Source organism: Trachypithecus francoisi, unplaced genomic scaffold (assembly GCF_009764315.1).
Source record: "Trachypithecus francoisi isolate TF-2019V2 unplaced genomic scaffold, Tfra_2.0 Lachesis_group3, whole genome shotgun sequence".
NCBI classification, from domain to species: Eukaryota; Metazoa; Chordata; class Mammalia; order Primates; family Cercopithecidae; genus Trachypithecus; species Trachypithecus francoisi.
The window spans coordinates 110,533,684-110,545,736 of record NW_022681468.1 but is presented as its reverse complement, the minus strand read 5'-3'; the positions used below and the strand labels follow the sequence as shown (position 1 = coordinate 110,545,736).

Genomic DNA, 12,053 nt, shown 5'->3' with positions numbered 1-12,053 from the left:
GAGGGAATAGGAGAAGACAGGTAGTTTCCTTGAGGTAACACTTGTCTCTCTGCATGGACACCTCCACAGTCTCCACAGTCATGACACCACAGCCATGACATGTCATGACACCACACCACAGGCCACAGTCATGGCACCTCCATGAGCTGCTTCTCTGGATGCTGACTTCAGTTTCTGAACCTTCTTTCTCTTCTCAACCCCACTTTTTACCCCATTGAGTTTGGATCCTACCATAAGCTGCTTTTTCTCTGAGTGGTTCTCTGTCCTTCTGACAGGGAGGTTTTGGGAGGCATTTCTGACATCCTCAAGAGCCCACGCCAGCCGACTGACCTCTGCAGACCCTAAGTGGGTTCCCGTGGGGTATTTTTTGTTGTTCTTGCCCACAAATCGGAAACTGTGGCGCCCTCTCTGCTCCATTGTTCCTCTTACCGAGGATTCAGTGCAGAGTGGGGTCCTCGTCTCTTGAGGGGCAGTCACTTCTTGGAGATTTCTGTGTCTGGCACTTTTAGGATCTTAGGACATGAGAACCCATCTTTCTTTTCCCCCGGCTGCCTCTACCCAGCAGCTAATCGCATGGGGGTCCCACAGGTCCTGCTGGTGGTGGTGGTCTGACCCCCACACTCTCATATCCTGAGGTGCTGCGTAACCTAACTTTGTTGACAGTGTGATCAGAAGGTTTGTTATTTTTCTGTCATCCTAGTTGCCCTATTTTTCTGAAGAAATTTAGAGAGATTTTAAAAACCCATGCCATCATGATCGTTCTCATAGCCCTCACCACCCCACCCCACTTCTGTTCTAAAATATCTGTATGATAGTGCTACCTCGGCTGATCATTTGCACCCATACTACCTTTTCTTTCTTAATTGCCTCACATGGTTTGGCAGTACGTTGCTCAGACCCCTCCCACCTCTGCTGTCCCTTGCTGCCAGCCATCTCTGGGTGTGATGTTTATTGATTGTTTGATTGATTGATTGATTGAGACAGAATCTCACTCTGTCATCCAGGCTGGAGTGCAGTGGTGCCATCTCAGCTCACTGCAACTTCCACCTTCTGGGTTCAAGCAATTATCCTACCTCAGCCTCTCGAGTAGCTGGGATTACAGGTGTGCGCCACCACACCCAGCTAATTTTCATGTTTTCAGTAGAGACGGGGTTTCATCATGTTGACCAGGCTGGTCTCAAAACTCCTGACCTCTGGTGATCCGCCCACCTCGGCCTCCCAAAGTATTAGGATCACAGGCGTGAGCCACCGCGCCCAGCTTTCATTTAGTTTTTGGTCATTCGTTAGGTGAACAAATATTTACTGAGTGCCCTTTATGAGGCTGGTGCTGTGCCAGACCCCAGTCTCCAGCTGGGTCTGCATGTTCTGTCTCCTCCTAGCAGAGATATAACTGTTTACACTGCCCCAGGCAGCACACAGTCCTTCTGATCTGGGCAGACACACCCCAGGGGTGCCGTGGGCAGCAGCAGCAGTGACCAGGATCCCCAGAAATGAGCCATCAGCCTAGCTCAGCTAACCTCTGCCATAAACTCACTGGGGTCTCCAGCAAATCATTCCTGTCCTTTGACCCTCAGTTTTCTCGTCAGCAAAATGAAGCCTTTGGACTAGAGCAGGGGCTAGCGAATGTTTTCTCTAAAGGGCCAGAGAATAAATATTTTAGGCATTGAGGGTCGTATGTATAGTCACGATCACAGCTATTCATCTCTGCCCTTGGAACTCAAAAGTAGCCACAGATAATAGACCACGAAAGGCAGTGGCACTAGTCCCCCCCCAGATTTTATTTACAGAAATAGGACTGCAGCTTGACAACCCCTGGTCCAGACCTTGGGCTCTGACGCTCCCTTGCTGCTTTGACATTTTGTTGATCCAGGATTCTGTGAGGAATTGGTTCAGGAGGCCTCTCCTTCCCAAGGGTCTTTTCAACCTTCTGCTTAGCCCAGCCCTCTCCAGGGCCCCTCAGTGCTGAACATGGGCTGAGTCCACTTGGAGACTGTGTGGATATTCACCTCCACCCCCACCCTCCTACCTCTCCCTTTTTTCTGCAGCCAGAAGCAGGAATACTCTTGTAGGGAATTAAGGGCATGGTGGGAGTGAAGTGGGGGCAAAGGATGTATAAACTCAGCAGGGCACCTTTGGGGGTAAACCAGCCAACCAGAGGAAAGACAGGTAGTGGCTTTGGCATTTAACCTTCACGGGTAATGATTATCCTCCTCAGCCGAGACCCAGGAGAAACTAGCAAGGAAGAAGGACACGCACCAGAACATTCCCCTTCTGTTTTCACAGGTTCTCATCCAATTACAGCAGCACAAAGATATCCCTAAATGTTTAGGTTTTGCAGCTGTTTGTTTACAAGGCAAAGGAGTGTGGCAGTTGCTCCCTTTGAAGGATGTAAATGCCTTCACAAGGCTAAGAAACTTAACAGGGCTGATCTGAGGAATTTTTAAGAACCTTCCTGAGCAAGGCCATTGTGGAAGCAACCGGCCTTGCTCTCAGATGAACCATCTGGCCATCATGGATGGAATGCCCAATGCAAGACTCAACAGGGATCATCAGCTGATTTTCTGTCGAACAAACCAACAAGACTATTCCTAGAAAAATGTACATTTCTAAGGCCAGGCAGTGGCTCAAGCCTGTATTCTCAGCACTTTGGGAGGCCAAGGTGGGTGGATCACTTGAGGTCAGGAGTTTGAGACCAGCCCAGCCAACATGGCAAAACTCCATCCCTACTAAAAATATAAAAAGTGGCACATGCCTGTAATTCTAGCTACTCAGGAGGCTGAGGCAGGAGACTCACTTGAACCCTGGGAGACAGAGATTGTAGTGAGCTACTGCATGCTAGCCTGCTCAAAAAAAAAAAGAAAAGAAAAACATATTTCTGTGTGAAAATAAAGTCAGGATGTACATAGTGAAAAGGAAGGGAGAAGAAACATGGGGAGAAAATGGGGACGGATAGGGACACAAAAAGTGAAGAAATCTGTTATGCTGAATTCAAAAGACAAGGAAGCGAAAACATGATTATTATAAAACAGTACTAGGAAGAATGGGGGTGGGGAGGGTACAGGGAATGCTCAAATCAGGATCCAGAGATAGGGTTTGGAAATAAACTCATCTGATGAGGTTCCGTTTAATGGGGGTGGACTCCCCTGTGTGGTCTGTGCGGCTCCTTCCAGCTCCACAGTCAGGTTTCACACACACATTAGGCTCCCGGTGCAGACTGAATGAGAGGGCCAAGCCTCAGGGTCCCTGGGTGGCAAATAATCCCAAAGGCTGCTTCAGCACCTGGCTCCAGGAGGATGACCTTCCTCCCATTTCTTTAATTAAAGGGGGAACAATCCAGGCATTTGGGAGTCTATCAGTTTGGGACCTGTGTTGTGGGATGAACTGGTGGCATGCCCTGGGGGGTGTTCAACATCTCAGATTGTTGTTGGGGAGGGATCTTGGGCCTCAGTATCCCCATTGGTAAATGGGGCTGGGAATCGGGTGACTTTATGGCACTTTCAGCTCTCATCTTCCGCTGCCTTCCAAATCATTACTGTGAGACGCTGGTCGAGATGACCACTATATGACCAAGTGTTAATGACCATGTGTTACTATGCCCCCCATCTGTCTTTGCAGTGCTGTTGGGGATTTCCAGGTGGATGACAAGACCAAAGCCTTACTCAAGTACACTGGGGAGGTGACTTGGATACCTCCTGCCATCTTTAAGAGCTCCTGCAAAATTGACGTTACCTACTTCCCGTTTGATTACCAAAACTGCACCATGAAGTTCGGTTCCTGGTCCTACGACAAGGCGAAAATCGATCTGGTCCTGATCGGCTCCTCTATGAACCTCAAGGACTACTGGGAGAGCGGCGAGTGGGCCATCATCAAAGCCCCGGGCTACAAACATGACATCAAGTACAACTGCTGCGAGGAGATCTACCCCGACATCACCTACTCGCTGTATATCCGGCGCCTGCCCTTGTTCTACACCATCAACCTCATCATCCCCTGCCTGCTCATTTCCTTCCTCACTGTGCTCGTCTTCTACCTGCCCTCCGACTGCGGCGAGAAGGTGACCCTGTGCATTTCCGTCCTCCTCTCCCTGACAGTGTTTCTCCTGGTGATCACCGAGACCATCCCTTCCACCTCGCTAGTCATCCCCCTGATCGGAGAATACCTCCTGTTCACCATGATTTTCGTAACCCTGTCCATCGTCATCACTGTCTTCGTGCTCAACGTGCACTACAGAACCCCGACGACACACACAATGCCCTCATGGGTGAAGACCGTGTTTTTGAACCTCCTCCCCAGGGTCATGTTCATGACCAGGCCAACAAGCAACGAGGGCAACGCTCAGAAGCCGAGGCCCCTCTATGGTGCCGAGCTCTCAAATCTGAATTGCTTCAGCCGTGCAGAGTCCAAAGGCTGCAAGGAGGGCTACTCCTGCCAGGACAGGATGTGTGGTTACTGCCACCACCGCAGGATAAAAATCTCCAATTTCAGTGCTAACCTCACGAGAAGCTCTAGTTCTGAATCTGTTGATGCTGTGCTGTCCCTCTCTGCTTTGTCACCAGAAATCAAAGAAGCCATCCAAAGTGTCAAGTATATTGCTGAAAATATGAAAGCACAAAATGAAGCCAAAGAGGTAAGGATATGGCTCTTAACTACATTGATCATTCATTCATTCAACAAACATTTATGGATTCCTTGTGGGGCAAGGCATAGGGTAGGGGTTAAGAAATTACACTCTGGAGTCAGTGGCCTGTGTTAAGACCAGTTATATGTCCTTGGGTATGTTACCTCACCTCTCGGAGCATGTTTTCTCATCTGTAAAATGGGATGATCAAGCATGTAGTATGTGGTACCCAGAAGCTAGCCACCAGACTGCCAGCAGGCTGGACCATGAAAACACCTGATGCCAACAGAGTAGATTAGGATGTAGGCTGGAAAAGGGCATGGGGCCAGATGATCTCCGGTTGGTATTGGTTAACTGAGGTTATATTTTTATTTTTACTTTATTTTTAATTATTTTTTTGAGACAGGGTCCTGCTCTGTCGCCCAGGCTGGAGTGCAGTGGCTCAATCTTGGCTCACTGCAACTTCCGCCTCCTGGCTCAAGCGATTCTCCCATCTCAGTTTCCTGAGTAGCTTGAACTGCAGGTGCCCTGCCATCATGCCCTAATTTTTTACTTTTTTTTTTTTTTTTTTTTTTTTTTTTTGTGAGACAAAGTCTCGCTCTGTCACCCAGGCTGGAGTGCAGTGGTGTAATCTCGGCTCACTGCAAGCTCTGCCTCCTGGGTTCATGCCATTCTTCTGCCTCAGCCTCCCCAGCAGCTGGGACTACAGGCACCTGCCACCACACCTGGCTAAATTTTTGTATTTTTAGTAGAGATGGGGTTTCACCATGTTAGCCAGGATGGTCCCAATCTCCTGACCTTGTGATCCACCCTCCTCGGCCTGGGAGTACAGGTGTGAGCCACCGCGCCCGGCAATTTTTTACATTTTTTTGTAGCAATGGGGTTTTGCCATGTTGTCCAGGCTGGTTTCAGACTCCTTGACTCAAACTATCTGCTCACCTCAGTCTCCCAAAATGCTGGGACTACAGGCGTGAGCCACTGCACCTGGCCTTTATTTTTACTTTCTAATTATATATGTGTTCTCATTGAGGAAGAATTTATGTGGAGTAAAGTGCACCTCTTCAGTGTACAACTCAATGAATTTTTACATCATGTATAGGACCATGTAACCAAGATCCAGGTAACGATATAGAACACTACCAGTGCCCCAGAAAGTTCCCCAATGCCCTTGCCAGTCAGTGTCTCCTTCCCTGCTTGATACCCACCATCCTGGTTTAGGCACAGTGGCTCACGCCTGTAATCCTAGCACTTTAGGCAGCTGAGGCAGGTGGATGGCTTGAGATCAGGGGTTTGAGACCAGACTGGGAAACATAGCGAAACCCTGTCTCTAACAGAAATACAAAAATTAGCCAGGCATGGTGGCATGTGCCTGTTGTCCCAGCTACTCAGGAGGCTGAGGTGAGAGGATCACTGGAGCCCAGGAAGTCTAGGCTGCAATGAGCCGTGATCATGCCACTGCACTCCAGCCTGGGTGACAGAGTGAAGTCCTTTCTTAAATTAATTAATTAATTTTTAAAAAATAACCATTATACTGATTTATTTGATAATTGATTCATTTTACCTTTTTTTTTTTTTTTTTTTTTTTTTTTTTTTTTTGAGATGGAGTCTTGCTCTGTCACCCAGGCTGAAGTGCAGTGGTACAATCCCTGCTCACTGCAAGCAACCTCTGCTTCCCAGGTTCAAGTGATTCACATGCCTCAGCCTCCAGAGTGGCTGGGACTACAGGTGCCTGCCTGCTACTATGCCTGGCTAATTTTTTGTATTTTTAGTAGAGACGGGATTTCGCCATGTTGGCCAGACTTGTCTCAAACTCCCGACCTCAGGTGATCCACCTGCCTTGGCCTCCCAAAGTGCTGGGATTACAGGTGTTAGCCACCATGCCCGGCCAGTTTTACCTATTCTTGAATTTCATATAAATGGAATCACATAGTATAAACTCTTCCATGTCTGACTCCTTTCATTCAACATAATGTCTTTGAGGTTTATCTTTGTTGCTGTTTCTTTCTTATTAGTGTGTAATATTCCATAATATTACTATAATACTGCCTTCTGTTTATTTGTTTTACATTTGTTGGACATTTGGTTATTTCCAATTTGAGGCTATTGTGAATAAAACTGCTACAAACATTTATGTCTTTTGGTGAATGTATGCACTCATTTCTCCTGGATGTATACCTAGCAGTGGAATTGCTGGATCATTGGAGAGATGTCTTTAACTTCAGTGCATACTGTAAGGTTTCCAAAGTGATGGAATCATTTGACACTCCCCTAGCGATGTTTCAGCGTTCCATTTGCTTCACACCCTCGCTAACGTGTGTGATGTGGCATTTTACTGCAGATTTAATTAGCATTTTCTCATTGAGTAATTATTAGGGCTCTTTGTCATATACTTATTGGTCATTTGGATATCTTCTTTAGTGAAGTATCTATTCACATTCTTTTGCCCGTTTTTTTGAGATGGGGCATTGCTATGTTGCCCTAGCTGGTCTCAGACTCCTGGGCTCAAACGATTCTCCTGCATCAGCCTCCCAAGTTGCATGCTGGGACTACAGATGCTACCACACCCAGTTCTTGCCCATTTTTTAATTTGTATTATTATTATTATTATTATTATTATTTTAGATGGAATGCAATGGTGTGATCTCAGTTCCCTGCAACCTCTGCCTCCTTGGTTCAAGTGATTCGCCTGCCTCAGCCTCCCAAGTAGCTGGGGTTACAGGCATATGCCACCACACCTAGCCAATTTCGTATTTTTAGCAGAGGCGGGGTTTCACTATGTTGGTCAGGCTGGTCTCGAACTCCTTACCTCAGATGATCCACTCACCTCGGCCTCCCAAAGTGCTGGGGTTATTACAGACATGAGCCACCATGCCCAGCCCATTTTTTTAATTGAGTGAACTTAGTTCTGTTTTCTCCAAAAATCTTATGCTTGAACTTAAGAACTGGGAACTTATGTCAAGTAATAAGAATAGGAAAGACTTACTGTAAATAATGTCATGTGCCTGGTCATTCCATGACTGTATACCACCAAGGTTACCAGGATCACACTTAATGACTTTATGAGAAGTTCTGCTTTAAAATGAAGTGGATCTGCCTTAAGTTGTTTATCAGCAAAGAGGTAATTACCAGATAACTTCATCTCTTGACCCACTGTAGGTAATTAATATTGATAAGGTATGTCTGGAGCCTCTTTTATTCAGCTGTGAGTGGCATACCAAAGTGGATGGGACAGGAGGGAGACAGCCACAGCTGCCCTCATCCCCTCACCCCCACCCATCTGAGCAACTATGAGTATGTCTTGTGACCATAATGGTGCAAAACCTCCAGCTGATCCCAGTAATTTAGCTGAAGAGTCAGGCACTCCTTTAAATTCAGTTGAAGCAGTTGTTGGACACCATGAGTAATTACAAGTGAACAAATGAACAGGGCCGGGCACAGTGGCTCATGCCTGTAATCCCAGCACTTTGGGACGCCGAGGCGGGTGGATCACCTGAGGTCGGGAGTTTGAGACCAGCCTGAACAACACGGAGAAACCCCATCTTTACTAAAAATACAAAATTAGCTGGGCATAGTGGCACATGCTTGTAATCCCAGCTACTTGGGAGGCTGAGGCAGGAGAATCACTTGAACCCAGGAGGCAGAGGTTGCAGTGAGCCGAGATTGAGTGCCATTGTACTCCAGCCTGGGCAACAAGAGCAAAACTCCATATCAAAAAAAAAAAAAAAAAAAAAGCCGGGCGCAGTGGCTCGAGCCTGTAATCCCAGCACTTTGGGAGGCCAAGACGGGCGATCACGAGGTCAGGAGATCGAGACCATCGTGGCTAACATGGTGAAACCCCGTCTCTACTAAAAAAATACAAAAAACTAGCCGGGCAAGGTGTCGGGCGCCTGTAGTCTCAGTGACTCGGGAGGCTGAGGCAAGAGAATGGCGTAAACCCGGGAGGCAGAGCTTGCAGTGAGCTGAGATCCAGCCACTGCACTCCAGCCTGGGCGACAGAGCAAGACTCCATCTCAAAAAAAAATAGTAAATGATCAGTGAAAATCTATTTGTCTAATACTGATAACTTTGGCAGACATCTTCTATCCTTTACCCACTTTAAAAATAATTATTTCTTTACGAAAGGTCGAGATCTAAGTACCCATACTCTAGCTTTTGTCAGGCTATTAGAAATTACTTTTATTCTAAAACTTATTTATTAGATACCATACAAGGTATTAGAGTTTTAGAAGGGCCTAAGGCATGGAGACAGACATATAAAAAACTTATAATTAAAAGGGAGGTCACAAACTTAAATATAAGGCAGGTAGATTGGTGAAATGGCCTAAATGCAGTGGTAGGGAGTGGTGGGGTCTGTGGCAAACTAGTGGCACATGGTCCGTCTCAAGAGGCAGCCACTGCTCACCTCTGGTCATGTCTCCACATGGGCTTGTGAGCCCATTATTGCTAGATCTTCCTGTTTTTTTCAGAGAAGGCAGAAATCTGGCCAGCAAGCCACCAGATTGTCTATGAGAAAGTAGCGAGTGTTAGAGTAAACGTGCCAACTCAGTGCTCGGAGGAGAAAGTCGAGCTGTCTGAAGGATTCCTTCTTTCCCTGAGTGACTGACACTCTGCTATTTACACAGAATTTTTCAGAGATATTTTAATTTCCTACATCTCTGGCTCCAGCTTGGCTGGTTTTAACTGTCTTTGGTTCTAAGGAGCCTAGACTGAAGCCTAGGCTGTTTTCCCAGAGCCATCTCCTGAGGGTGCTGCGAGCCTGTGAATGCCGATCCCTGGACACATTCACTGGCTCCTAAGGTAGGGGAAGTGTCCAGCCTTCCTTGACTGTTCTTTTTTAAGAAATTCTTCACACCAAGAAGCAGCTTCTCTGTTCCTTCTTGAATCTCCGCCTGGTTCAGCCTGCCTGCCTCCATTCCTGCCTCCACTATACCCATCAGGGTGACCCAGACGTCCTACAAGGTGTCCACCTCTGCCCCCCAGGCCTTCAGCAGCCACTCCGACACAAGTGGGCCCAGTGCCCACATCAGCTCTTCGAGTTTTTCCCGTGGGCAGCAGCAGTTTCTGGGGTGGCCTGGGCGGAGGCTGTGGCGGGACCAGCGGTGTGGGAGGCATCAGTGCTGTCACAGTCAACTTCTTCTTGTGAAGAAGATCAAGACCATGGGAAGCTGGTGTCCAAGTCCTCTGACACCCTGCTGAAGTGAACAGCCACAGCAGCCCCTCCCAGCCTGCCCTTCCTGTGGTTGCCCCAGAGCCTGGGAGGGAGGCCCATGTGCAGGGGGACACAGGGAACGGAAGACCCACCTGAGGCTTCCCCCAGCCCTCAGCCCACCCATGGGGGAGTTCACCGCCTGGACACCCCTCTTGCCCATGCCTCCAGCTACAAAACAATTCAATTGCTGGTTTTTTTTCCCCCAAAAATAAAACCTCAGCTAGCTCTGCCAAAAAAAAAAAAAAAAAAAAAAAAAAAAGTTCACATTGGTCATCCCCATAGGCTCATACTTGGTCTTATTAGTAAGGAATTTAATTAGCAATAATACTCTAATTTTAGAGTTAGGACTAGGATTGGATTATCAAATTAGAAAACTAGTTAGGGAGCTGGTTGGTGGTAGCAGAGAAGCACTCTTTGTTGACAATTGTTTTGATGGCTGATCCCTCAGTGATTGGCACCCTGTAGGAGTTGCTTTCTAGATCTTAGAGGGGCCACCGATCCCAGCCAGGATCCTGGTTTTTTTTTTTTTAATTTTTGAGACAGAGTCTCACTCTGCCAGATTGCAGTGGCATGATCTCCATTCACTGCTATCTCCACCTCCTGGGCTTAAGTGATTCTCCTGCCTCAGCCTCCTGAGTAGCTGGGACCACAGACACAAGCCACCATGCCTGGCTACTTTTTGTATTTTTAGTAGAGACGGGGTTTCACCATGTTGGCCAGGCTGGTCTCAAACTCCTAACCTCAAGTGATCGCCCTCCTCGGCCTACCAAAGTGTTGGGATTATGGACGTGAGCAACCCAGCTATGATATTTTGAGCTGATAATTCTGAGACTTTTTTTTTCTATTTGGTAGAGAAAGATATAGGTATAGATACAATTTCATTCATTCCAATTGGAGCCTGGCCTTTGATCAATTGTTTATTAATTTGCATGTGTTGTAATTACTGCTTTATCAGGATTACATTTGTTATGTCACATTTTCTATTTACTCTTTTTTTGATATCGAACAGGTAATGTGCCACGTGTGTTTTATATTTATTCTCCTGTAGCTATTCCTGATTTAAACCCATCCCCCAGTTCCCTTTCCATCTCGATCAGTCTCTTATATGTCTCAATATCTGTATCTTACACCCACCCACTCTCCTTCCCCTCTTACCTTCCCATAGAATAAAGGGAACTGCCTTTAGCCACCCCAGTTATTCCTAGTTCTGGATTTTTATGAATGTACATTTTCATTTTTGCCATTCCTTTTTTTAGTCTACAATGAACTTTGCCAAGTTTACTTATCCTTCACATACATTGTATGGTGTCCCCCTGGATTTATTTCTCTTCTTTAAAAAAAAAAAATTCTTTGAAACGGTGTCTTGCTCTGTCTCCTACGCTGGAGTGCAGTGGCACGATCACGGCTCACTACAGCCTCAACCTCCTGGGTTCAAGTGATCCTCCCACCTCAGCCTTCCACATGGCTGGGACTACAGGTGGACGCCACCATGTCTGGCTAATTTTTTAATTTTTTGTAGAGATGGGATCTCACTATATTGCCCAGGCTGGTCTTGAACTCCTGTGATCAAGTGATCCTCCTGCCTCAGACTTCCAAAGTGCTGGGATTATAGGTGTGAGCCACCATGCCCAGCCAATTCCTTCTCTTACAGGCATGCCTTCTCAAGAGTGTTTAAGGGTAAATCTTCTGGGGCCTGGCAGGCTAAAAAATTTATTATAGCCTCACTTTAAAGAGGGAGTTTAGCTGGCTACAAAACTCTTCAGCTAAGGTTGGATACTTCAGCTAGGGTTGAAATTCTCTTCCGTAAATACTTAAATATTGCTCCACGGTCTTTTTCGCCTGTGTCACTTTTGAAAAGTTTCAAGTGGATCGGGCGCGGTGGCTCATGCCTGTAATCTCAGCACTTTGGGAGGCCAATCACCTAAGATCAGGAGTTCGAGACCTGCCTGGCCAACATGGTGAAACCTCATCTCAACTAAAAATAAAAAATTTAGCTGGGCATGATGGTGGGCACCTGTAATCCCAGCTACTCGGGAGGCTGAGGCAGGAGAATCATTTGAATCCGGGAGGTGGAGGTTGCAGTGAGCCAAGATTGTGCCATTGCACTCCCAGGTGATAAGACCAAGACTCTGTCTCAAAAAAATAAATAAATAAATAAAGTTTTAAGTGAGTCTGCGTGTTGGTCCTTTGTGAATACTGGATTCTGCCTAGGAGCTATTAGAATTT

General features: G+C 46.8%; 2 protein-coding genes across 3 annotated transcripts in view; one reads left to right on the top strand and one right to left on the bottom strand.

Annotated features, from left to right (window-relative positions):
- Positions 1–12,053, bottom strand: part of LOC117070328 (A disintegrin and metalloproteinase with thrombospondin motifs 7-like) — a 684,711-nt gene that overhangs the window by 299,097 nt on the left and 373,561 nt on the right.
- Positions 1–12,053, top strand: part of CHRNA3 (cholinergic receptor nicotinic alpha 3 subunit) — a 29,987-nt gene that overhangs the window by 9,526 nt on the left and 8,408 nt on the right. For both annotated transcript variants that reach the window (XM_033189269.1, XM_033189268.1), the window contains exon 5: positions 3,616–4,627. In XM_033189269.1, coding sequence (XP_033045160.1) covers positions 3,616–4,627 — 1,012 coding nt within the window. The remainder of the gene's footprint in view (positions 1–3,615; positions 4,628–12,053) is intronic.